At 37.8% G+C, this 27,525-nt stretch overlaps 2 protein-coding genes across 5 annotated transcripts in view; one reads left to right on the forward strand and one right to left on the reverse strand.

Annotated features, from left to right (window-relative positions):
- LOC126279077 (rRNA-processing protein FCF1 homolog) overlaps window positions 1–21,548 on the reverse strand; it is a 36,380-nt gene extending 14,832 nt beyond the window's left edge. Inside the window, exons 1-6 of one of the 2 annotated variants that reach the window (XM_049979535.1) lie at window positions 21,405–21,548; window positions 20,826–20,908; window positions 20,673–20,744; window positions 20,436–20,584; window positions 18,647–18,807; window positions 2,090–2,184 (exon numbers count right to left, since the gene is read on the reverse strand). In XM_049979535.1, the coding sequence (XP_049835492.1) occupies window positions 2,090–2,184; window positions 18,647–18,807; window positions 20,436–20,584; window positions 20,673–20,744; window positions 20,826–20,908; window positions 21,405–21,407 (563 nt within the window). In that variant the 5' untranslated portion in view covers window positions 21,408–21,548. Of the gene's footprint in view, window positions 1–2,089; window positions 2,185–18,646; window positions 18,808–20,435; window positions 20,585–20,672; window positions 20,745–20,825; window positions 21,329–21,404 lie in introns of those variants that run through there. The other variant, XM_049979534.1, reaches the window with a different exon arrangement.
- Window positions 21,549–21,580: 32 nt separating this feature from the next.
- The window catches only part of LOC126279071 (N-acetylgalactosaminyltransferase 7), a 78,420-nt gene continuing 72,475 nt past the window's right edge, over window positions 21,581–27,525 (forward strand). Inside the window, exons 1-2 of one of the 3 annotated variants that reach the window (XM_049979528.1) lie at window positions 21,581–21,787; window positions 22,051–22,275. In XM_049979528.1, coding sequence (XP_049835485.1) covers window positions 22,105–22,275 — 171 coding nt within the window. In that variant the 5' untranslated portion in view covers window positions 21,581–21,787; window positions 22,051–22,104. Of the gene's footprint in view, window positions 21,891–22,050; window positions 22,276–27,525 lie in introns of all 3 variants that reach the window. The other 2 variants (XM_049979527.1, XM_049979526.1) reach the window with 2 other exon arrangements.

Genomic DNA, 27,525 nt, shown 5'->3' on the forward strand with positions numbered 1-27,525 from the left:
CAATATGGGCTTTCACCATTAGTAAAAATATACCAACATGTTAGTATTTCATTATCATCCTGACTATACACACATATAAAAATTACCTTCATTAAAAACTAAACTTCTCCAACTTATTTTTATCTGTCACTCTATCACCTGTTACTTCAGCACTATAGATAAGAAATGAAATATTGCATCTACAGAAATAAAAACTGTAAGTAATTCAGTGACTAATCTTTATTGCGCGAAGAGGCCAGTAACAAAGCATTATGCCAGATGTGGGGCATAAATCTTTAAATTTCTGCCTACTGTCATCACATTAGGTAAGAGATACAAAATTATTATTACAGTGAGCAGTTAGCTTTGACAAAAATTTCGTTTAAGCAAGAGGTAAGAACTGAAACAAAATATGAAGGCACAATGACAATTTTATTATTTTATTTCAGCAACTGTAGTACTTTTATTTTCAGCATAAAATTTAGTCATCAGTTGCAAATAAATTTTATAATGCTTTACCAGTTTTGACAAATTAGTTTGTTATCTTTTCAGAAGCTGACAAAATTAGGGATATTATAAATCTTTACACCTTGTATATAAAAAGTGAACTTCTTAGAAGAATTTTAAATATATAAATATTGTCACCTAAATTCAAAAGATACGGTGAATGACAAGCTAGCATTAAAAAACATACACTATTTTGATTGCATGTCATCTCTTATAAAATGTGAAAATTAGACTATCTCTTTCATAAATTATGAATTATTTAGGAATAAAGGAGACGACTCACCGACAGGCAGAAGGAGGAGATTAGTGTTTAACATCCCATCGACAATGAGGTCATTAGAGACGGAGCACTAGCTCGGATTAGGGAAGGAAATCGGTCATGCCATTTCAAAGGAACCATCCTGGCATTTGCCTGAAACGATTTAGGGAAATCACAGAAAACCTAAATCAAGATGGCCAGACACCGGTTTGAACCGGCACGCGCCTTTTGCTTGAGAAAGGAATTTCCTTCCAGAAGCTAGCCAAGCCAAGCTCTTTACTTTTTGCTTGTGCATCTGTCGGTGATCTGTGCTTCTGCCTTTCAGTGAGTAGTTTCTTTATACCTCAATACAATACTTCGTTATTGCCTCCTTTATTTACCCCCCCCCCCCCCCCCATTGTTTGTTTCACTCTCTTATGTTTCTTCCCTCTCGCCTTTATGACACACTCCACAACAGCTGCCCCGACTTTGTTACACTCTGTAGTATTGACACTCATTTTTTCTACAAGCTTGAAAAAGGAAGTGCATTCCAAAAGCCAGTCAATCTCTGTACTTTTTGTTTGTGTATCTATTGATGGCACAGCACTTCTGCCTTTCGAGGAGTAGTCTCCTTTATTCTTAAATTACTCTTAATTCTCAACCAGAACTTTCCTTTCACATATTAGAATTGTGTGTCACGTTTTTCCAAATGTACTACATTATACTTCATTATATACCTTGGTTATATTTTTGTTTTTACATGCTTTTATGTATGTTCCTTGCTGTTAGTACTACAGATACATAGATGTGATTCAGTTACTGTAAATTGCAAATCAGTGTTTATTCTCGGAAGAAGATATTGATGTCTACTAAACTAATACTAAGTAATTCTTATACTCCATCTGAATGTATAGCCAAGGTCTAAAGATTTATAATGTCCCAAATCAAATTTTGTAGGCTTCTGAAGAAGACAAATTAATCTGTCGAAACTAGTAAAGCATGGTAAAATTTGCAACTGATGATTGAATTTTATCCTGAAAGAAAAAAAATGATAATTTTATAATAAATATATTAGCATTCCAGAAGAAATCTACATCAGATGACAAGATAAAATGAACTGTCAAAATTATAGAGGAACTCCTGCAAGAAATATCCGTAACAAGGAGAATGTCTCAGACCCTTGTGGTTTTATTTTAAATTCATATTCTCCAACTCATCTAATAGTCTTAATCAAAATGAACTATCAACAATAATCTAAAGACATCTGATCTTTGGAGGCACGATTCTCTTGGCTGCCAAAGTTATGTATTACTGAGAAATGTGAACTATTATTTCAGCACAATTATGAAACTACAATAGACTCACCTGTGCTGGGCGACATACATAATGGGAACACCAGGAATCTTTCGTATCCTCTTTTTCAGGTCCCGATCACATGTTGCCACTATGTAACATTTATGCTGAAACAAAAGACTTCACTGAAACATTTTAACTTCCTCTTTCCTCTCTACCATGCATGCCCCACGACCCCCCACCCCTCCCCACAACACTCTGTAAGCTTATCAGTCATAAACGAATATAAACAAATACTTTTCCCAACCCTTCCATCTTTTTTGTCATTCTCAACTAACTGATAAAAAATACATAACCTAAGTTCATAATTTTGTGGAACATGTATAGTTGGCAAATATATGAAAATATAATGGTTTACATGACAATTTTGGAACGGTTCAGAATGAATTCCTCAGCATTATGTTGCAAATAATTGATTCCCAGGATATTTTTAAGACTTATGAATTATTGGTAATTTCCTTCAACTTAGCCTGTCAACCAATTTACTAACACTATTTAATAAAAATTTATATCCTCCTCTGAATTTTTTATTGACAGTTAGCGTTAATTTGGTTCTTTCCATTATGCACTAGATTCGCTAAGAAAGCTACTGAGAAATATTTTTAGGAGGAATTTTTGCAATCTCTCACAGAGTTAATTTCTAATGACATACATTTCAAAGAAATACTAGCTCTAGAAAATGGCATTTGAAACTTTTTGATGGGGGAAGAGAGGGGATTATACATAGCAAAATTTTATCAAATGATGGCCACATTGTAACTATCAGTACAAAGCAATAAATGTTCAATTGATGTTGTTCTTTTTCTCCTACATAAAACTTCCAGCTAAGTATACATGTTAGGCCTTAATTTGCCAGCAGCTCATTGTAAACAGTCTGAGAGCAGTGGGCAGACAATGTTTTTCATAGCAATGAGAAGAGGCAATCATATAACATGTGTGTGTCCAGATAAGGACAAAACGCACAGTTCATTAAAAAAGACAGTAGTTGTAACTACGAAAGCTAACAAGATAATAATAATAATAAACTGTTAACATAAATATGCAGGAATAACTTTTGGCTGAAATTGCAATGCACAATACTGTGAGACATATGTTGTATGTAATCACTGACTGTATTTTAAATAACTACATGAACCATTCATTAAATGTAGTCGAGGTCCTCCTCATAACTTATCGTTTGGATTATGCTACAGACAAGTCTGTGACCACGACCTTCCTTCGAACAGTATGTTAGCATAATCAACTCAGAACCAAATCAACTCCCCCTCATCTACACCGCATCTTGTGCAACAAATCAGGCTTCCAGAACAATATTTTAGGCATGGGGTTAACACATGGCAAAGTAAAAGTTTAAGAAGCCTATAAGTAACCTGTGAATAACATTTAACCATTTAAATTTTTGTCCTCAAAATACAATGCCGTTTATTCTAGGCTTAAAAGTATCCTAATCTACATAGGTACTCTGCAAGCCACCCTGTACGATGTGTGGTGCAGGTACTCTATACCACTACTTGCCCTTTCTGTTCGACTTGAAAATATAGTGGGAGAAAAATGACTATATGTTTCCGTATCAGCCCTAATTTTTCATATCTTATCTTCATGGTCCTTATGCGCAAAGTACATTGGCAGCAATAGAACCGTTCAGCAGTCACCTTCAAATGTCAGTTTTCTAAATTTTCTCAATAGTGTGTATGGGAAAGAACATCCCCTTCCCTCCAGGGATTGCCATTTGAGTTCCCGAAGCATCTCCACAACACTTATGTGTTGTTCAAACATACTGGTAACAAATCTGACGGCCCACCTCTGAACTGCTTCGATGTCTTCCTTCAATCTGAACTGCTACGCATCCCACGCACTAGAGCAGTACTCAAGAATAGGTCGCACCAGCGTCCCACATGCAGACACTTTTACAGGTGAACCACTCTCCCCTAAGAAATTCTCCCAATAAACCTTCTTTATCAAAGTTCAAACACATACTCATTCCACCGCATATTGCTTTGCAATGTTATGTCCAGATGTTTAAATGACTTGACTGTGTCAAGCAGGACACTAGTAATACCATATCCGAACATTACAGGTTTGCTCTCCCTACTCCGCCCTTTGGCTACCTGGTACTAATCCATGTGCCACATGGGAAAATTGCACTGGCTGCCATGAAACAGAATGTAATTAATTCTTGTCATAGTCTGATGTGGCATTCGTCCAGTTTCGTAAACTGCCCATCGCTATAAGTAATTTACCAAGGATAAAATTTTTCTGGTCACCCAAAGTGTCCTGCCTGCTTTGAACCGTGACATATGTGTTGTGGGACATCACATTGGTGCAGATTTTTTTAGAAGGGTCGTGTTTGTAGATGGCATGTTGTAATATGGTAATTGGTGGTGCACCCTTGTGTTAGGTACCTATGTTTCAAAGTTGTCTGTTACATATGTTAATGAGTCATTAGACATTGTTAACTCACTGTGAGACATTTGACTGAAACACTGTGTGCCCATTCCATAGTGAGTTACTTTAATTCTGTGAATTGGGGGTTATGCGTTCATGTTTATGTTAGGTATTATTAGTGCTATGAGCTTATTAAGGCCGGAAATTTAATAGTGGTTTTCTTTTTTTTTTTTTATTAGCAATGGAGATGACGGAAATGTTCATGGATCATTCATTGCTGGTTGGGCTGGGGGGGGGGGGGGGAGGAGGATATGTTGTGCACAGTCGTTTTTTGCAGCTTTTTGGTTTGTTGGTTTGATTGCAGAATATGTTCGTTCCCACGTTGTCGTCAACATATGTTCACCAAAACTTCCCACTTATTGGACCAGGGACCTTTATATGTGGTGATCCATACATAGCGGTACATAGTTCGAGAATTCTAAGCTGCAGCAGAGCGACTGTTCTGGTTTTTTATTACTTTTGTTGCCAGTCTTCCATTTATTTCTGTGCACATACAACTGGAGCAAGCGATCACTGTGCGGTTTTCATTTTGTAGAGAAGTGTGCTGTGAAATCATTAAGTATAGTGGTCAGTTGAGGGGGGTAAGGGAGAGGAGAGAGCAGTGATAGTGGGGAGAGGAGAGAGCAGTGATAGTGGAAATCAACAGGTGTCAGTTTGGTAAAAACAAGTTAAGAGGGGTGGTTCTAGTATAGGATGGATTGGGGGGGGGGGAGGGGGGATGGTTATGTTGGTGGGTATTCAGGTAACATTTATCAGGTGATGAAGAATAAAACTAAGTGGGTATTAGTGCATTTGATGGAGGAATACAATGAGGAGGATAGGACGGTTATTCCGGCTCTGGTACAGACCGCACACACTTTAATATTGAGCTCATGAAGGTGAGTAGTTAATTCTTTAAAAAAGTCAATTATGTCAACATTACACCTTAAGGAAATTAATTAGAGCCTATTCTGTCTTACCTACTTGTAATTTCACTTGTTTCAATGTATTTCTTGGGGGAAAAGATAAATTAATAAATATCCTAGGAGCCGATTTCCACGTGCTTTAGATGTAGGTTTTCATACAAATTTAAGATGCTTGTGTATGTATTACCAAAGAATTCAGGTGGTTTTCTTTATACATTCTCTTAGTAGTGCAGTATCTACGGAGAAAATTAAAAGTTTTACGTTCTACCTTTCATTTCTTTTCAAAAGCCTGTACTGTGGATACGTGATCTTAGGCCTAAGCTTTGGGCATACGAGTTTTGAGTTTTAACATTTTAAAAGCATTATGATAGTATACACATATATTAGTATTCCACATAACCTTAGTGACTCTTGTGATTTATAGTTAACAGAATATTACTATTAGTGTCTACGTAAATTTTATAAAGAGATTATTGTAAACAACCATTAGCAAGAAGTGCTCGAGGTGCTGTAGGAATGTTAGTTCTGGGGTTCTATGTTGCTGCTGTGATAGATGGTTGCAGTGGGGGAGGGGGCTGGGGATAATACCTTTGTGAGAGTATTTGCAAAGTTTCCCTGAGAAAACAGTGTAATATAATGTGCATTATGCCTGAGATTAGCATCTCTGATAACAAAACTAAAACAATTTGGAATAGTGTTAAAAGCAAAACAGGCCACCTGAGAGCACAAGAAGACTTTTCTATCAAACTCAATGAAAAGTTTGTTAACAAAAAGTCAGGAGTAGAAAATATTTTTAAGTGTTGCTGAGACAATACAGTCCAGCTACTCATTAGAAAATGCAATGCTGTATATGGAAGAGGCAATACCTATGCAGTTTGATTCAACTCATCTCTCCTACTGAAATTAGGAAAATAATAAATTCACTCAAAAGCAAAAGCTCACATCAAATTGATGGACTTTCCAATAGAGTACCAGAAACTTGTTCCCAACGGATATGTAGGACTGTCAGCCACATATGTTGTAGCTCACTGAAACAGGCAATTTTTCCGAACACACTCAAATCTGCTATTGTTAAACCATTGCATAAATAAAGGGATAGGTCTGCTGCTAATCAATTACTGCTCAATGTCACTTCTGACAGCTTTATCGAAAATTCTTGACAAGTAAAAATCAAACAATGGAAAATCCAGGATGGACTTAACAATATTATAAGAAGGAAAGATGTTAGGGTCAATCCAAATGAAGTGGTCCAATAAAAATTAAGTTAGTTGCTTGACGATTTTTAAATATTTTATTTTTTATATGTGTTTACCCTATAATTGAGAAGTTCAAAACAGTTTTTTTTTAATTTTATCTTTCACCTTTACTGAATGGCGGCCATTTTCATTTGTAAGTGCGCGTCGAAGTTTAGAGACGTTAACAAAAATATGAATATCTCTGCACTGGGTTAAGTTACAACATAGCAATTGACATGATTGTTTTTGGAAAAGTGTCCTCTACAACATTGTCTATTAGACAAAATATCCTAAATTCAAAAATAAACAGTCAAAATGACCTCTAAAGTTTGGTATCCAAATTTTCAAAAATCCATGTTTTAGGCCCATAAATAACAAAGAAGGAGTGATTTATGAGAGTCTAATTTTTCCTATAGTTAGATGTCATACACTACTAGCCTCATATACAGCAAGAACACTTACAAATGTTTCCTTAATTTTTATGAATTTTTGAAATTTAAAAATTTACATTTTTTTTTGTAAAGTTTGAGGTTAGTTATCTAAGGTGGGACTGAATATAAAAATATGATTTTTTGCACAGTTTGTACACCTATATGAGAGCAATGTACTGTAAAAATTTCAACATTGACATCCGACTGAACAAAGATATGAATTTCTGAAAATGAGGAGATAATTCACATTACTCCACAACTGATCTTATGGCTGTTGCCTATTCATGTCTGATATTGGTGGGATATATTCAATTTATTATCGAAGTAAGGTACTGGATTATCCACAAAAAGTGGAAACATCACTGAAATTGACATTTATATTATTTGGACATACTTAAAATAAGTATTTTCAATTAACATCCTTCGAGATTCGACTGTTGCTAAATGTGCTGTTAAACGTTAAGAACACTTATTTTTTCAGACAGCTTCTGTGATATAGAGTAAGACTTCCCAGTTGCTGTGGTAAGTTCAAGCACTTGAAAGTTTCCTTACAACATTTTTCATTGGTATCATACTTTGTCACTAGTAGATTTCTTGAATGATGTTCTTGGGCCAGCAGGGTGGTAAAAATACACAACAACATCATAGTATTCCAAACTTGTGCGTGGCTGGCGACGGGAACGGCAATCTCTTGCCCTTGGGGTGGGAAACTGCTCCTAAAGGTGGAGGTTCAACATCTGCAAACCACATGATACACATATGCCACTCTGAATGCAGAGTGCTATGCTGCAATGGCCATCCCTCTCAAGGACAAAAATCACGAATTCATGGATGAATCAACCACGAAATACCAGGTCAGTGATACAATACATCAGCAGGACAAATGTGACGTTTTTTTAGGACAATAAAACTTTCCACCAGTGCAACACCAGATGCAAGTGTATGTGATCTACATATTCCTCAAGCAGACCTCAGTTCAAACGAGTGCAATTTATCATTTCTGCATTATAGTGTACAGGGTTTAGGAAACAAAGTAGATGTGTTTGAATCATTCATCACAAAGCTAGCTCCTCATGTAGTAACAGACTAGACTATAAGCTAGCAACATTCTACTGTAGAACACAAAATTAACAGGGTGGTGTCGCCATTTACGTGAGAAAATGTAAGTTAATAACATCCACAGAAAAAGTTTATGGACAAAAAAATTCAATGGTGACAAAGACTTCGAAATTACAGCTCTTAAACTCACATTTTGTACTGTTTCATTCACTGAGATATTATATATATATATCCCCGAGTGGAAACTTTAACGCTTTCCTGGAATCACTTGATGGAGTTCTAAGTAAATCAATGTCAGGTTGCAGAAATGTAAATGTTGTCATATTTAGAGATCTGAACATAAACACCTTACTCGACAACCAGGAAAGCAAGCGTTTTGCAGATTGTATCCTCTCCTATGGGGCTAAAGATATTCTTGGACTAGTACCCACTAGAATGTCTAACACACCCACATCAATTGATCATATCATTACAAATTATGACCATTTCATCTCAGCAGACATCATAAATGGTCACCTTTCAGATCATTTAGGCCAAACACTAGTACTAAAATGCAATACCAAGTTCAAACCGAGAAAAATGTATGAGCACAAGCGAATACTATCTGCAAACAACATTGCCAAGCTAAGACTTAGTTTAAGTCAGGAATCATGGGAATCAGTTATTACTACCAATGGGGTAAACAATAAATGGAAAGAATTTATAAAAGCCCTGACTGGGCACCTAAATAGGACCACGCCAATAACAAAAGTAAATATTCACAAAAACCAACCTTTAACTCCAAAACCTGTGCCATTAGACTGTAAAACAAAAGATCTAAAAGAAAAAATGGAAAAACTGTATCACTTACACAGACTAACTGACTCAAAGCTACATAAAGAAACATACAAGCAGTACAAATACAAGTACCGCAAAGAGGTCAGAAAATTAAAAGCAGAAAGAATCAGCCAAGAGATACGAAACTCAGATAATGTCTCTGTCATTTCCGATCCTTTTCTGGTCAGCAATACTTTCAATAATTACTTCATAGACATTGTCGAAAATGACGTCTGTGTGAAACAGGATAAACAGCACATATTCACAACTAGTGACAAACAGAACTGCAGTAGTACATTACCCGCACTAAGTGCTTGTGATATTTTGCAGCACATTGATAGTCTCAAAAACAAAAAATCAGCAGGAATAGATGCAATTTCTCCGTATCTAATGAAGAAATGCAAACATGAATTTTTGAAACCACTACTTCATCTTATAAACTGTACACTTGAAGAAGGTGTGTTCCCAGACAGGTTGAAACTTGCTGTAATTAAACCATAACACAAAAAAGGGGAAAGAAAGCCTGTACAGAACTACAGGTCCATAGCCCCCATCTCAACATTCAGCAAACTGATAGAAAAAATAATATTAAAAAGAATCCTGGAACACTACAACAACACTGACGTAGTAGGGGATTTCCAACATGGTTTGAGGAAGGGCCGAAGTACAATGTCAGCAGCAGTACAAATTGTTCACCACGTGCTTGAAAACATAAATGAAAAGTCTCAAACAGCAGGAGTATTCTAGGACCTCTCAAAAGCTTTTGACAGAGTACATCATGATGTACTCTTGCCAAAAATTGCGAGGAGTAGTGTCATTGGAAAACTCGTGCAATTGCTTGAAACACATTTAAGAAGCAGTCAACAGTGCACAGAAACCCTATATTACAGCAGGGAAATACTAGAGTGGAAAAGGTCAAGTATAAGAAAAATACATTTTGGGGTTCCCCAGGGCTCCACTTTGGGCCCAGTCCTATTCATATGTTACGCAAATGATTTCACAAGTTCTCTAGAGAGGAAGCAATTGGTCACTATGTATGTCGATGATACATCTGGTGTCTGTTGTGCAGACAGTGGAACCGGCCTACTCGAAGAATTTCGTAGCTTTATTGAAAAGGCAAGAGCACACTTCGAAAAAGTGAACTTGAAAGTAAACATGGAAAAAACAAATATCAATCATTTGAAACCCAGTGGTATAAACAGGCACAATACTGAGACTAAGGAAACACTGTCAAACAGCTGTTCAGATCTAAATTCTTGGGACTATATATAGACGACAAGCTCTCATGGAAAGAGCAAGTTGACCATGTCTGGAAAGAGGGGGGGGGGGGGGGGGGGGGGGGGATGATAATCCAGTCTATATGTTCTAAGAAGATTATCACCATTTCTCAATTCGGAAACATTATGGATTAGTATACCCTTTATTGTCATATGGGATAGTACTGTGGGACTGCACATGCCAAACAAATATGAAAAGAGTCTTCATACTGCAAAAGCGAGCCTTAAGGATTGTAGCAAAAGTAAAACAAAGAACCTCTTGTAAAACACTGTTCACTAGACGCAATATTCTCACATTTTATGCCATGTATATACTAGAGACCATAATGCTCGCGAAAGATGACACTTAAGATCACAAAAAGAAATATGGACATCCACCACTATGAAACAAGGCATAAAAAAGACTTTCATATGGTTACCAGAAGATTAACTCTAACAGCAAAAGGTCCTTATACCCACAGAGTGGTCTTCCACAATTCATTACCAGATGAAATCAAAACAGTGACGGGCCATACTTTTAAAAAGTGTGTCAAGCAGTGCCTTATTAAAAAATCCCCCTATAATCTGGACCTACCTGAATTATGATGTAATAAGAAGTAATGTAAAAGAAAATTCAGATTGTAAAAATTAATTTTTATTGTTTTATATACTTTACATACATTTATAATGTAATAAGAAATAATGTAAAATGAAAACTCTAATTGTAAAAAATTCACTTTTATTCTTTATATACTTTGTTTAAAAAGGCACATACATGTAAAAATTACGTGTTACAAGCAAATTAAATATATAAATGTCATTCATCCTTAAAGACAGCAATGTAATTTTACTGGCACGACGATACTCATAAATTTCTGTTTCTGATGTTACATAGCATCGAACTAAGTTTTCTGCAATGCCAAGGAATTTGTGGAAATGCCTTGTTACTTTTAATGCTATACAGTTTTCAAATCTGGTCTGAAGTGTTGTTTTCATATGAATAACCTCTTCTTTTTTGATCAGAAAACAGGTAATGCCTTGCAAAAGACATACATGTCATGTACTGTCAGAATTTGGTCTGTAGTTGGTGTTTGTAAGTTGGATCTCCTTACTTCGCGTTTTGTTGTACCTCCTACTCCATCACATGCATTTTTACCATGGCAAGATGCAAAAAAGTACCATTCAGCCTCCAGCCCAAAGTCTACTTTGTGGTTGCACAAATTTGAAAAATTCTTTGTCATTTATTAAATATTTTTGAAACACATGTACAGCCAAAGTGTTGTGCTCCAAGTAGTCACTTAGAATGCAAATTGACGAACTGTAAACTTCATCTTTCTCATTTTTAAAGTAGAGAATAAATGGATGCACTGTTGCCTGGTCATTGACCCAGTGGTACCCTCGTATTGCACCTTGAATCACAAATGTAAAATTTTTTGCAAAAATCACCTGGCACTATGAATTCAGTTTAATGAAGTTGTGCTTTTTCGTTCTTCAAAAACTTATTTTTGATTTTATAAACATAGTGGTGACTTTTGAGTTTTTGTAAGCTACCAATTAAAGATTCCAAGTACTCTTCCTGAGACTTAACCACTGCTATCATTTCTGCCCTGGCAGTTGTAACCCACTGTTTGAAGGTAATAAATACTGTCTGGCATTTCCTCATCATATTCGTGAAACAATTCAATAACAGTTTCCTTACCAGGGCATTTATTACACAAACTTATGCAGTCATAACTGTTAGTGTCACATACCGTTAACTCAGGTAACTCATTTTAGTTAGGATCACTGAGTTTTGCACCCACAATCATCAGTTTGACATTTTTTATAATATAAACAAAAACATCTGCCCCCGGTAGCTGAGTGGTCAGCGTGACAGAATGTCAATCCTAAGGGCCCGGGTCCGATTCCCAGCTGAGTCAGAGATTTTCTCCGCTCAGGGACTGCATGTTGCATTGTCCTAATCATCATCATTTCATCCCCATCAATGCGCAAGTTGCTGAAGTGGTGTCAAATCGAAAGACTTGCACGTAGTGAACAGTCTAGCAGATGGGAGACCCTAGTCACACGACATTTATTTAACAAACACATACGGGAGTGTGTCCCTGACGATCCAGCCACAATACACCGCTAAGGGCAGAGGTCACAAAATTTGACCTTCCAATTTTGCATTCAGGATGAGAATTTTTGAAAGATACATGAAGTTCATTTAAATCTGACATCACTAGTCATTGGTGTTTTGTTATATAACAACTCTTTTGCTATCTATGGAATCTGGGCACATTCTGCTGTGTTCATCAAGTTAAAAAAACTGCTGGATCTTTTTAGTTGTTTCTTCACTTATACCTACTACTTTCTTCTTTCCTAAGACTGGAAAAATGCCTTGCTCTTTCACTAAGTTTCAGATTAGTTTAACCAAACGATGAGAAACATTGAATTGATGAACTATTTTTTCTCTTGACAATGAGTCAGGGAGCAAACTTATTGTACCTTATTTTCAATAGCTGCTTTTCTTTTTCTGCTACTTAATTTTATTATTTCCGCAGCACGAGATACATCTAACTTAGAACAAGCAAAATCCAACAGCTAACAGCGTCCTCATTAGGAATGAACCATGGACCTTGCCGTTGGTGGGGAGGCATGCGTGCCTCAATGATACAGATAACCGTACTGTAGGTGCAACCACACCGGAGGGGTATCTGTTGAGAGGCCACACAAAAGTGTGGTTCGTGAAGAGGGGCAGCAGCCTTTACAGTAGTTGCAGGGGCAACAGTCTGGATGACTGACTGATCTGGCCCTGTAACACTAACCAAAATGGCCTTGCTGTTCTCGTACTGCGAACGGCTGAAAGCAAGGGGAAACTACAGCCGTAATTTTTCCCGAGGGCATGCAGCTTTACTGTATGGTTAAATGATGATGGCGTCCTCTTGGGTAAAATATTCCGGAGGTAAAATAGTCCCCCATTCGGATCTCCAGGCGGGGACTACTCAAGAGGAAGTCGTTATCAGGAGAAAGAAAACTGGCATTCTACGGATCGGAGTGTGGAATGTCAGATCCCTTAATTGGGCAGGTAGGTTAGAAAATTTAAAAAGGGAAATGGATAGGTTAAAGTTAGATATAGTGGGAATTTGTGAACTTCGGTGTCAGGAGGAACAAGACTTTTGGTCAGGTGAATACAGGGTTATAAATATAAAATCAAATAGGGGTAATGCAGGAGTAGGTTTAATAATGAATAAAAAAAAATAGGAGTGCGGGTAAGCTACTACAAACAGCATAGTGAACGCATTATTGTGACCAAGTTAGACACGAAGGCCACGCCTACTAGAGTAGCACAACTTTTATATGCCATCTAGCTCTGCAGATGATGAAGAAATTGATGAAATGTATGATGAGATAAAAGTAATTATTCAGTTAGTGAAGGGAGACAAAAATTTTATAGTCATGGGTGACGAATTAGAGAATAGGAAAAGGGAGAGAAGGAAACATAGTAGGTGAATATGGGTTGGGGATAAGAGATGAAAGAGGAAGCCGTCTGGTAGAATTTTGCATAGAGCATAACTTAATCATAGCTAACACTTGGTTTAAGAATAATGAAATAAGGCTGTATACATGGAAGAAACCTGGAGATACTAAAGGGTATCAGATAGATTATATAATGGTAAGACAGAGATTTAGGAACCAGGTTTTAAATTGTAAGACATTTCCAGGTACAGATGTGGACTCTGGCCACAATTTATTGGTTATGAACTGTAGATTAAAACTCAAGAAACTGCAAAAAGGTGGAAATTTAAGTAGATGGGACCTGGATAAACTGACTAAACCAGAGGTTGTTCAGAGTTTCAGTGAGAGCGTAAGGGAACAGTTGACAGGAATGGGGGAAAGATATACAGCAAAGAAGAATGGGTAGCTTTGAGGGATGAAATAGTGAAGGCAGCAAAAGATCAAGTAGGTAAAAATATGAGGGCGAGTAGACACCCTTGGGTAACAGAAGAAATATTGAATTTAATTGATGAAAGGAGAAAATATAAAAATGCAGTAAATGAAGGCAAAAAGGAATACAAACATCTCAAAAATGATATCGACAGGAAGTGCAAAACGGCTACGCAGGGATGGCTAGAGGACAAATGTAAGGATGTAGAGGCTTATCTCACTAGGGGTAAGATAGATACTGCCTAGAGGAAAATTAAAGAGACCTTTGGAGAAAGGAGAACCACTTGCAACAATATCAAGAGCTTTGACGAAAACACAGTTCTAAGCAAAGAGGGGAAAGCAGAAAGGTGGAAGGAGTATATAGAGGGTCTATACAAGGGCAATGTACTTGAGGACAATATTATGGAAATGGAAGAGGATGTAGATGAAGATGAAATTGGAGATACTGTGTGAAGAGTTTGACAGAGCACTGAAAGACCTGAGTCGAAACAATGACCCGCAAGTAGACAACATTCTATTAGAACTACTGACAGCCTTGGGAGAGCCAGTCCTGACAAAACTCTACCATCTGGTGAGCAAGATGTATGACAATCCCAAGATACCCTCAAACTTCAAGAAGAATATAATAATTCCCATCTCAAAGAAAGCAGGTGTAAACAGATGTGAAAATTACCGAACTATCAGTTTAATAAGTCACAGCTGCAAAATACTAACACGAATTCTTTACAGACGAATGGAAAAACTTGTAGAAGCCGACCTTGTGGAAGATCAGTTTGGATTCCGTAGAAATGTTGGAACACGAGAGGCAATACTGACCCTACGACTTATCTTAGAAGAAAGATTAAGGAAAGGCAAACCTATGTTTCTAGCATTTGTAGACATAGAGAAAGCTGTTGACAATGTTGACTGGAATACTCTCTTTCAAATTCTGAAGGTGACAGGGGTAAAATGCGGGGAGTGGAAGGCTACTTACAATTTGTACAGAAAGCAGATGGCAGTTATAAGAGTCGAGGGGCATGAAGGGAAGCAGCGGTTGGGAAGGGAGTGAGACAGGGTTGTAGCCTCTCTCCGATGTTAATCAATCTGTATACTGAGCAAGCAGTAAAGGAAACAAAAGAAAAATTTGGAGTAGGTATTAAAATCCATGGAGAAGAAATAAAAACTTTGAGGTATGCTGATGACATTGTAATTCTGTCAGAGGGAGCAAAGAACTTGGAACAGCAACGAATGGACAGTGTCGTAAAACAATGATATAAGATGAACATCAACAAAAGCAAAACAAGGATAATGGAATGCAGTCGAATTAAGTCGGGTGATGCAGAGGGAATTAGATTAGGAAATGAGACACTTAAAGTAGTAAACGAGTTTTGCTATTTGGGGAGCAAAATAACTGACGATGGTCGAAGTAGAGAGGAAATAAAATGTAGACTGAGAATGGCAAGGAGAGCGTTTCTGAAGAAGAGAAATTTGTTAACATCGAGTATAGATTTAAGTGTCAGGAAGTTGTTTCTGAAAGTATTTGTATGGAGTGTAGCCATGTATGGAAGTGAAACGTGGGCGATAAATAATTTGTACAAGAAGAGAATAGAAGCTTTCGAAATGTGGTGCTACAGAAGAATGCTGAAGATTAGGTGGGTAGATCACGTAACTAATGAGGAGATACTGAATAGAATTGGGGAGAAGAGAAATTTGTGGCAAACTTGACTAGAAGAAGGGATAAGTTGGTAGAACATGTTCTGAGGCATCAAGGAACCACAAATTTAGCATTGGAGAGCAGCGGGGAGGGTAAAAATCGTAGAAGGAGACCAAGAAATAAATACACTAAGCAGATTCAGAAGGACGTAGGTTGCAGTAAATACTGGGAGATGATGAAGCTTGCACAGGATAGAGTATCAAGGACAGCTGCATCAAACCAGTCTCAGGACTGAAGACAACAACAACAACAACAACAACAACAAGTGGATCACAGCACTTTCTTCCAAAAATGTGGCTGTACTTCAGAATATATTTCTTCTCATGATACTCTCACACTGATATTACAAAAGAACTTACTCGTACTTTAAACAAAGTTTGCCTAACCCCATCAAAGTCATTGACATTTTTCAAGTTTTTTGAAACTGAACCGTAAACTGTTTTGCGACACACTTCACTTGTTATCTATCCAACAGAGCACTGTCCATCAATGTAATTGCATTCCAGTTAATCTCTCAAAATAAATTACAAATTACACACAGAACAAAGCACATAACATATTATACACTCTACATCCACTCTAAGAGAGGTTTCAGAACATGCTCACTACAACAACGCCACACCCAACAATAATGTACTTCTTTATTGACAATATACCTAAACGTTAATTGGCATTTTTAATACCGTAGAACAAAAGCGAAAGTTCCTATTTTTTAATATTGCATTATTAAAAATAAATAAACTAAATGAAAATGGTTCAAATGACTCTGAGCACTATGGGACTTAACATCTATGGTCATCAGTCGCCTAGAACTTAGAACTACTTAAACCTAACTAACCTAAGGACATCACACAACACCCAACCATCAAGAGGCAGAGAAAATCCCTGAACCCGCCGGAAATCGAACCCGGTCGTGGGAAGCGAGAACACTACCGCACGACCACGAGATGCGCGCAAACTAAATGAATATTGAGTGATAGTGTTAACCAAATGTGTCACAAATTTTATTACAATGAAACAATAAACCATTTAAATAGGCAACAGGAGAAATCAGTTGTAGAGCAATGTGAATTACCTCCTCATTTTCAAAAACTCGTATATTTGTTCACAGTCTGATACCAATGTTGAAATTTTCACAATATGTTGCTCTCATATAGGTGTACAAACTATGTAAAAATCATAGTCTTCTATTCAGTCCCACCTGAGCTAACTAGCCCCAAACTTTACAAAAAATGAAAATTTTCAAATTTCAAAAATTCATAAAAAATTAAGTAAGCATTTGTATGCATTCTTGCTCTATATGAGGATAGTAGTGTATTACAACAACTATATGAAAAAAATAGACTCTCACAAATCACGCCTTGTTTGTTATTTATGGGCCTAAAAACTGGATTTTTGAAAATTTGGATACCAAACTTTAGAGGTCATTGACTGGTTATTTTTGAATTTAGGGTATTTTGTGAATAGACAGTGTTGTAACTTAACACAGTGCAGAGATATTCATATTTTGCTAACGTCTCTAAACTGAAACATCGTCACGTGGTTACATACGAAAATGGTCACCTACTGTTTTTTTAACTTCTCAACTATAGGGAAATCTCATATAAAAAATTAAAATATTTAAAATGGCCAAGCAACCACCACTGGACCACTTCATATGGATTGACCTGCTACTCACCGTATTGCGGAGATGCTGAGTCGAGTTTGGTGGTGGAATGACAGCTGTGTAGTGCTGGAATGGGAACAGGGAAGGGGCTGGATGGGTAAAGATAGTGGCTAACAAAGGTTGAGGCCAGGAACGTTAGGGAACATAGGATGTATTGCAGGTTCCCACCAGTGCAATTCAGAAAAGCTGGTGTTGGTGGGAAGGATACATATGGCACAGGCTGTGTCAATGTCCACACCCATCCAGCCCCTTCCCTGTTGACATTCCAGGACTACACAGCCGCCACTCCACCAACACACTCAGTCTTTTTATTTCTCTCCTTTTCCGCTACTTTCCCCACGCCTCCTAACCTCTCTCCTGCCCTCCATCTGACCTGCAGCACTTCACTCCCCCCCCCCACATCATCCCTCCCCTTCCCCGCCCCAGCTTCCTCCTCAGCCTCACCCAGTTGCCACTCCCACGATGCACTGGTGCTGCTGCTCGCAGTGTGTTTTCAGTTGTCTGAGACTGCAGTGGTGTTGGTGTGTGTGTGTGTGTGTGTGTGTGTATTGTTGATGAAGGCCTGAATGGCAGAAAGCTTTAATTTTGAGTCTTTTTGTTGTGCCTATCTGCAACTCAGCATCTCCACTATATGGTGAGTAGCAACTTTATTTCTCATAATATTGTTAAATCTTGAAAAAGTAATGTATACAAGAGTAGCTTCACATACTTATAAAAATGAACAGAAAATTCTATGTATGCTTTCACTGACCAAACATTAAATGCTGTAAATAGCCAAGCATCACCCATCAGTATATTTTGCGATCTCTCGAAGGGTTTGGACCGTGTGAATCATGATATTCTTCTAGATAAGCTTAAGTCTTGTTGTATGAGTGCAACAATGCACAAATTGTTTAATTCATATTTAACTGGAAGAATGCAGAAGGTTGAAATTAAAACAGGGGAAGTACCAAGAATTATCCCCCACAGGGTTTAGTCTTGGTTTCCCCATTATTCTTAAAATATATTGCCCCTCTATATCCATGAATATGCAAAGCCAGGCTACTCAGAAAATCAAACAAACATTAACAAAATCAAACCAATTAATTCTCACAACCCAATGGCACTTCTGCGTTTACCTTAATATGCATACTAACCTGTGTCACTCTTTGCACTATGCAGTCATCAGCATATGTACCCTTGTGCATACAATGTATACGTTCAAATCGTGGGTCTTTGATTATTCTCAATGCAATTCTGTACTTCTGGCCAAGTTTTTCCAACTCGCCGACAACACAATCAGTTACATACGGGATGCCTGAAATTGGAATGGCATACAATTATTATTTATTTATTTTTTTCTTTTTACAAGAGAAAGTGTATACAAACATCTTTAATAATTACAAAAAATAGCAAAGCTGAACAAACACTTAAGGAAAAGGGAGTAAGAAAGTTTGATGGAAGTTTAGTATGTAATCTGAAAAATATAATTATTTTGTTGATGTTTGTTCTTCAAATATTGCATTAAGGATTGTTACTTGGAAATTACAGTGTTTGCAGTTCTGCAAGTCATTGTGAAATTTCTGGGCAATTATAGCATTCCAATGTTTATGGAATGAGAAAACCATGACCCTCTATGGTGCTTACTAGTTATCTTTCTCTGTTAGGTCAGTGTCTAGCTGACACTCGTATTTGTTACTGCATGATTATTTATCATTTGATAAAAAAAATTGAAGTAATGCATTGAAATAATGAATGAAATTTTCTTAACTGAAACAAAACAGTTATATTTATTAATCCAGAATGAGATACAGTGCACCAGTGGCTGTGAAGCAAAGCAAGTAAGAAGGAATGAAGGCTGCAGCATGGCATCTTTATCCTCTGTTATTTAAACTATCAAGTCATCTTTCACTAACCCGTGCTCAGCCCCAGGTTACTCTTCTTGTGCACATTATAAGCTGCTCATACACTAAGGCAATGATAATGCACCAGGCTCACATTTGGGTGGAGCAGGGTTCGTATTCCATCTGGCTATCCTGAATTAGGTTTTTCCAAGTTCCTAAGGTGAAAGCTAGCACAGTTCTTTTCATAACGGCATGGCTGACTTCCTGTCCTATCCTACTTGGGGTGTTATTGTACTGAATATTAAAGGTCAAATCAATAAAATATGTCCATATTTCACCACAACTAAGATTTCATATTCACAGTTGTTGGTTTTGTCACCTTCAGACCTAAGATGTCATTGTTCTGTTCTGTTCTCTTTCTGTTTGTGCATGTATGATGTCATATGCCACATCATTACATCATGTCACAGGATGAAGCCAATGTCCAGCTGAACCTAATATCTACTCCATAGGACACTGACGGATTTGCCCTGGGTTCAATTCCAGAACTCTCTGCAGTTTCTCATGGAACTCTCTTACGTTGATATGTCTACCGGAAGACAACATTGAGCTAAGTGGCTATAAATAAGGTGCCTGTAAGACAGTCATAAAGGACAGTTAAGTCAAGACAGACAGGCCGCATAGTCAATTCTGCTTTCAGACAGCAGGTCTGTCAACTAAACTATGGTGTCTAGTTACTTATAATAAAAACAATGATATCATGTGCTTGGGCAAACATCTTACACAATAATAAATTTATGCAAGAAGAGAGAATTAACACATTTCAACCCTGTTTGTAACAATAAAAACTGCAAGTAAAGGTACTCGATCAACATCATTCCTCAAATAATTTTCTAGAACCTTCTGTAATTCATTCTTCTTTCAGTTGTTTAAACATAACAATATATTCAAGCTCAGACCTTTTCATACCAATTCTTTCTTTTTACATTACTGAACTAATATTCATACTATGAGCAATGTAGAACAAATCACAGTATTATTTCTATCCTTACACAATACACTCAAACACTATACAAAGAGCAGAGTCCTAACTTTTACTCACATTTTGCATACAAGCAGTCCATCATACTCTGGATTATGTCCAATTTGAATTTGATTGAATGATTTATAAAATTGGTGTCAACAAGAATATGATAGGGTGGTCCCAACTGTGTGTTGTACTGGAAGAACAAAGCCGACGATACCTGAGGGCTGAAAATCATGCAAACAACACACGTAATTAAATGAAAATCTGGAAAGATTTTATATCTTATATACGGAAACTTTTCATAATACTCACACTTCGCGGACTTTTATCTGATGTGGATCTTCAGGTTTTTTTTTCCTAGACGGCAAACGATCTTTTTCCTTTCTGAATAAAAAGAACGCAAACGTAAGATTACAACATTAACACAGAGCAAGACGTTAATGAGTTATGAATGACAGTACTTACATTCTTGAGTCGCTTAAACTTATCATTTTCTTCATTTGTGCAAATCTCTGTTGAACAATTTTTCGCGTCTTTTTCGTTTTACCCTGCACATAAGAATAAATTTGCTTCACAAAACTTACAGACACGATCACTGCCGAGTTATAAACAATTTCAGCCATCGTCTTCAAAAATTAAACCATATTGCCTGTGCAGTTCAGTCACTGAAACACCTTTTAAATTCGCCAAGCTACCGAGAACAACTTGAGTTGCATCTTTTACGTCATTATACAAATGTAAAAGATCCATACGTATTTTAAGTTCAGAGTCATCAACAGCATGTTCTGACAGTATTTTCAATTCCCTATCCAATTCTAATTCTCGATTTCTCAACTTTATTATCCTTTCCACAAGATCGTTTTTGTAGTTTTCTGAAGTGTCAGAGTTCTTGGCTGCTTGTGACTGCATTATACAACAAATAATCACTGTTTGAATAAATCCTATGAATCAAATATTTAACAGTTGTGCTGCAAATAAAAAGAATACGATTCAGATCTGCAGCCTACCTGAAAAGCATCTCTGGATGTAATGACAATTACTCACCATGTTAAACACAACTGACCCCCCCGCAACAAACACGAATACACAACCTAAAAACAGACCACAACAAACAAGTACCCAAACCGCGTGTTCGCCACAGCTGAACAAATCCTTTCAATTCAGACGCTACTACCAAAGATATGAGTATGTATGCAGCGCTTCGACCAGCTTTCGCCCAAGCTTCGACCTTATGCACCAACACCAACGACTCAAAGTTAATATGTTTCTGGATATTCACCAGATGCTATATTCATAACAAACTAAGATAATAATTACAACAAAACGTTTGCTTCACGATTTTTTTTTGTTTAGTAGAACGTAAAACACAAAACTTTCACTCGAATCAGCTGTAGAGGTAACGGGACGTCCCACTTAATGCATCGCTGGTAAGTCCTCAAATTACTGTTTACGTTGGCTCGACACGTCGGTACTGGTATGTCAAGAGGGAGCGCTTGAATGACAGTTCGGAGAAATTGATTGTGCGCTTGGGTAAATTGCATTTATGTTGTAGGATTAAGCGTTTCTGTTTGCGCGCATTGTTTATTTTCAATGACTTTTTATTACAATGCCCTCAAGTTGATAGCGCGCTTCTATGAGGCTTTGTACATGTTCCAACAATTGTTTATTGTTGAACGACTTACGGTCGTAGTTTAATCCTATTGCAGCATGCCAAAAGGACCGTGTTACACCATCTTAATACATTATGAGAATTGTGCAGTTGCGGAAGAGCCGTGTGTTGCGAGTTGTCGTGGTGGTGCTACTTTTCGTACCATTACTTTACCTGCTATTCGAACAGGCAGGTGGGCGACGAGATGGGACTCTCAATTTTTCCGGAATGGCAAGTGCTATGCGTAATATCCGGTCTGATAAGGCAGTAAGTAACGCTTTCAGTTTCAGTAATCAGATAAAGTTCAGTATAATAATTATTTTGTTATTAGTTTACTTACCCATTTTGTATAAAAGTACTGTATTGTTCTTTTTAAGATACGCAAGACATAGTTATATTCCAGAGAATAGTATACTGCATAAGTCTGTTTAAAGCGCCACTCTCTTACTATTATGTCAATGGTACGACATTCACATTGTAGACATCAATTATTTTTGTTGTTTGCTTATCAGTTTCTCGTCTTTTAAGCTTAACTTTTGTCTTGTAGTTGCTGGAAATGGTTAAGATACTAATAGTAAAGTCACATACAAATCTATGTTTAGACATTTTAGTAGTTTGAAACTTGTTTTTATTATGGTAGATTAGGTTGCAAAGCGCCATTCTTTGTTTTAGTAATTTCGTATGGAGAAATAGCAGAATGCAGAGGGCAATTAAAAAACAGCCATTTTATTCCCTGATGACAGGCAGACATACTGCATGGTTTAATGATTCTAAAGTCCTTTGGGGTAGAATAATCCAGAAGTAAAGTAGAGCCTGCATTTGCTTCTCTAAGTAGGGACTACTCAGAAAAATACCAGAAGAAAACTCATACCTGCTGTTCTAAGGGTCAGATTGTGGATTATTTTATCCTGTAATTATGTTGACTGGTTATAGAATCTGGAAAGAAAAATCTGTAGCTTGAAGTCACATGAAGTGCAGTGGCAAGAACAACAGGATTTCAGGCCTGGTGGGTACAGTGTTTACAACTGAAATCAAATAGATGTGATACAAGTAAGCTGCTACGAATACAATGTGACTAGACTGATCTTCAGTGTGAAGACTGATTCAATGTAGGTCTCCATATAAGTCTACCCTGTGCAAGTCTCTTCATCTCTGTATAACCATTGCAACTTAAACCCATTTTGATTACTGTAATGAAGCATTGAGCTTCCTCTACAATTTTTACAGCCCCCTCCCACAGCGACTGATTGAGAGTTAACACAGGGTAAATATACTTAATGGTAGATTGTTACTTAGCAAATATAGGAGAGATCAGCAGACAGGCTCATTGAAATGGTACAAAAGCTCTTGATTCTTGAACAAAGTTTTCTCCCCCCCTGGATGGTGGTATGAACTGTGAGAGGCAGGGTTCAGTGTTTGGATTAGGTTGGTTTTGGTTTTGGTTGAATGGATTTGTGGCAAAGAAGTGTTCTCATTGCAGAAACAGTGCAACTAAAAGTGAGGAGGCCTTTGGATGGGACTGCAATTTCTGTGGGGCTGAAGCTTTTGGTCGAATGTTAACAATAGTGTCACGGGAATGTTTTGTTTCTGGGTTTGCTGGTGTCCTGATAGGAGTTTTTGAGGATGTGGCAAGTTGAAAGGTAAGATGGTTCAATCTGGGTGATATGTAGCATTGACGAGGAGGAGCGCTATGGTAGCGTAAATGGAGGTGGTGTCTAGAATGCTCTTCCAGGTGCTGGAGAGCAAGGGATTCAGTTTCAGAAATGGGATGTATGTAGCAGGGATTGCACAGTATCAGTATCTTACAGAGGGAGCAGAGGTGGTTCAGGGATGTCCGTGCCATGGAGGTGGGTTTTTGCAATACAAGGCTTGCGTGGGCCAGGGACTGGTGGAATCTGAAAAGGTGAAGGTCACTGTGAAAGGAAGGGTGGGATCTAGAGAAGGCAATTTTTTTAGTCAGGTCGTTGCGAGGGGAGTGGGGGTGGGGCTATGGCTTATGCGGCATTTAAGAAACAGGATATGGAACTGGGTTGTTAGTCAAGGGAAGGGGTACTTTTCTGAACTGGTGCAGAAAGATGGAGCAGGAGTCCATTGTGGCAGGGTTGGCATAGGGGAAACTAGAATGAAAAGACATTTAAAAATATGTAAAAACATAACAAATATATATAAAAATGCACAAATACATAATACACAAAAATGTGCGAAACCGGGTAAAAATACGCCCAAATATGTTAAAATGTACAGAAACATGGAAGAAAAGGAATGGGTGATATATGGGAGTATTTTTGTGTTGGGATAAGGGAAGAAAACAAAGGGAGTGTCGTTAGGTGGACGAACAAAAGTTCATGTGGCACGGGGAGGAAGTGGGATCAATAGGAACAAATTTTATTATTGATGGGAGGAATTTGGGGCATTAAATGCTGCATCAACAATCCAGGCAGTCATGTACCTGTGTATTGTACGCTGGCAAGATCGATATGAAACATTGTGGCAATGGAAGTGTGTGCAGTTTGGATGGTTAATACACACAGGAAAGAAGAGATAGAGAGTAGACACTGGGAAGAGTAATGTTGTAGAGAATAATGGGAAAGGAAAACAACACACAGCTGTGAGATGGAAGAAAAGCTGTTTGGCAAAATCAAACAATGGAAATTTTATGTCAGAATATCAACAATATTACGAAAGAGATGGATTGATACTTACCATAAAGGTGACTCATTAAGTTGCAGGCAGTCACAATGAAAAGAAACTAATACAGTAGCTTTAGGCCAAAGCTTTCATCGAATAAGAAACCACTCGTGCACTTGCACGTGTGCCTGTGTGCCCCTCTCCCCACACAAGAAAGCAAGCACATTTTACGCGCACGTGACTGCCATCTCCAGCAGCTTGGACCAGAATACAACTGTCACATGAAAGAAAGGCACAATTTGAAGGGGGGTAGGGAAGGGGAAGGCTAGAGATGGGGAGAGAAGACTGCCGTCTGGCAGAACAGGCTAGGAGTAGACTGCCAACAAGCAGATTGTGGGAAGGGGGAGGAAGGGGAATGAGGAGGGAAAAAGGATAGGAGTGGGATGGGGAAAGAGAGAGGCGGGTTGATGTGTTAGGGCAGAGTAGATACATGAAGAAGGTGAGGGTATAAGGTGATAGGAAGGGGAGGTGGAGTGGAAACTGTTGAGGGGAGGGTGTGGGGACAGTGAGTTTCTGTAGGTTGAAGGTAAAGAGAATTTTGGGAGCTAAGAATGTGTTGTAAGTAAAACTCCCATCTGCGCAATTCAGAAAAGTTAGGGAGGGAGAATCCAGATGGCCATTGAAATCAAACATGTTATGTTCAGCTGCACGTTGTGCTGCAGAGTGGTCTATTTTGCTCTTGGTGACAGTTTGTCAGTGGCTGTTCATGCTGATGGATGGCTGGTTGGTAGTCACAGCAATATAAACAGCTATGCAGTGATTGCAACAGAGGTGGCATATGATATGACTGCTTTCATGGGTGAACCAGCCTCTGATTGGTTAGGATAAGCCTGTGACAGGACCGAAATAGAAAGTGCAGCTTAGGTGTAGAAATTTGAGGAATTCATATTTAAATTCTTGAGTTCACCACCTTGGGTTAAACAGCTCTGCTGTGGTGACCTTAACATTAATTGATAACACTTCTAATTTTTTTAATGTTTCCGATAAACAGCCTTCTTTGCTGAGGATAGTAAACAGCACGCAGTATAGGCAACAGTATATGCACTTGATAACACTTCAATAACTTCACTATGTGTTGGAATCACTGTACAAAACCAGTGACATGTTTTTTTTACAACTCTTCACAGAATACATTACTTAGTGTAAAAAAAAAATTAAAAAACTCACGCCAGTGTTATTTACAGTTCACCTAATCAGGCATGCACCTAACTGCACTGCACTTTCAACACATGATCCGTGGGCTAAGTGACATATTGATGAGCTGCTGTGTAGTCACGTAGCCAACTGCCTGGCCTCTGCACTGCAGAGCAGGACTGTGCTGTTGCTGTGCTGATCAGCCACTGCAGAGATCTCATTGGAGATCGCTGCTACTATTGTAGTCTCAGAATCACAACATGGACTTAGTTTGTATTGTCGATGAAAGTCTTCTCTACTCATGTGCTGAAGGTTACTTAAGTATGTGAATAACTTTCACTGTTGACCTCATTGCTATGGTCAAAACTCTTCTTAGCTTAAACAAATTACATATTGAATATTCAAATCAATCGAGGCAACACCACTGTGTGCACTTGCTTATACAGTCTGCTATGAACTGGGGTTTCTCTGGGCAACATCATATCTTCTTTTTTATTTTCATTGAAATTATTGAAAATTCTTTTTATTAGTATGAAAGCTCCCTTCTTTCAGCACCTCTAATTCGTGACTTACATTAGGATGCCAAATCGAGTGTGACAAGTTGTGTCTGCAGGGGTATGTTCTGAGAGAGAGCTTCAATCTATTCAAGCTACTAAAGTGATATAATCACTTTTACGGTAACTCTTCTCTATTATAAGCACTACACGGTCACTGAACAACTTAATTTACAATTGTGGGGAAACAGATCTCTCTTAACGTGTAGCTCAAAATAGATCATGACATTTATTTTTTACTGATTTCACATTTTAAGTTGACAGCTCTCAGGTGTAATTTTCAATTATTCTGTCATTGAGATTATCGTCAGCACCCTTTTGTCTGTGACTTCAAAGGGGCCGATAAGTTAAGATGCCAAATCGTAAGTGGCACTCGCCAGCAGGTGGATACATCGCCGTAGCGCCTTGTCAGTGTTCTTAACCACCTGCTCATATGGCAAATTGGAAAACATACAGTGGGATGTTCCACATTTTACTACTACCACAACAACATATCTGGTTTGAACGTGCGTCTTTCGCCAGCTTGAGGGATTACGAGTGGAACATGTTATTCTGCAGAACTGATGTATTGCACCATATTTTGCTGTAAAGATTCATGTTGTTATCATCTTTTCTACATTTTTATGTACCGAGATGGCGTATGACGTTTGATTTCACAGATATATTGCCTGATTTGGAGCTTTTGATATCCAGGAGTTCAACAGTTACTCAAGTTATTCATTGTTCAATGAAATCATCCATTTTAATTTACATTAATAAATTTAACAAACTTAGAACTTGGTGAACTGCATATAGGTAAGAATGTAAATCAGGATCTATACATTACTTAGTGTTTTCCAAAGCAATTGGACCTGTGCATGCCGTGATGTATGGTGGGTGTCGGGCACAGTTGCAAGTACCCATTGAGACAGCAACACACGTCTTTCACAGGATTGAAGTACACTGCCTGAATAAGAGAGTGAAAAACCCAGAAGACACGATTGGAAATCAATGTAACTTAGTAAAGTGCACGACTTCTGCAGTTGTGTAATGATTAGTGTGTTCCAAATCTCTGTGACAAGTAGAACAGCCACCGGAGTGTTATAGTGTTGTTACTGTCTTCTGTTGTATGTATGTAGCGTGAGCAGCATCAGATGTTGAG

The sequence above is a fragment of the Schistocerca gregaria genome, chromosome 6 (assembly GCF_023897955.1).
Source record: "Schistocerca gregaria isolate iqSchGreg1 chromosome 6, iqSchGreg1.2, whole genome shotgun sequence".
Classification (NCBI taxonomy): domain Eukaryota; kingdom Metazoa; phylum Arthropoda; class Insecta; order Orthoptera; family Acrididae; genus Schistocerca; species Schistocerca gregaria.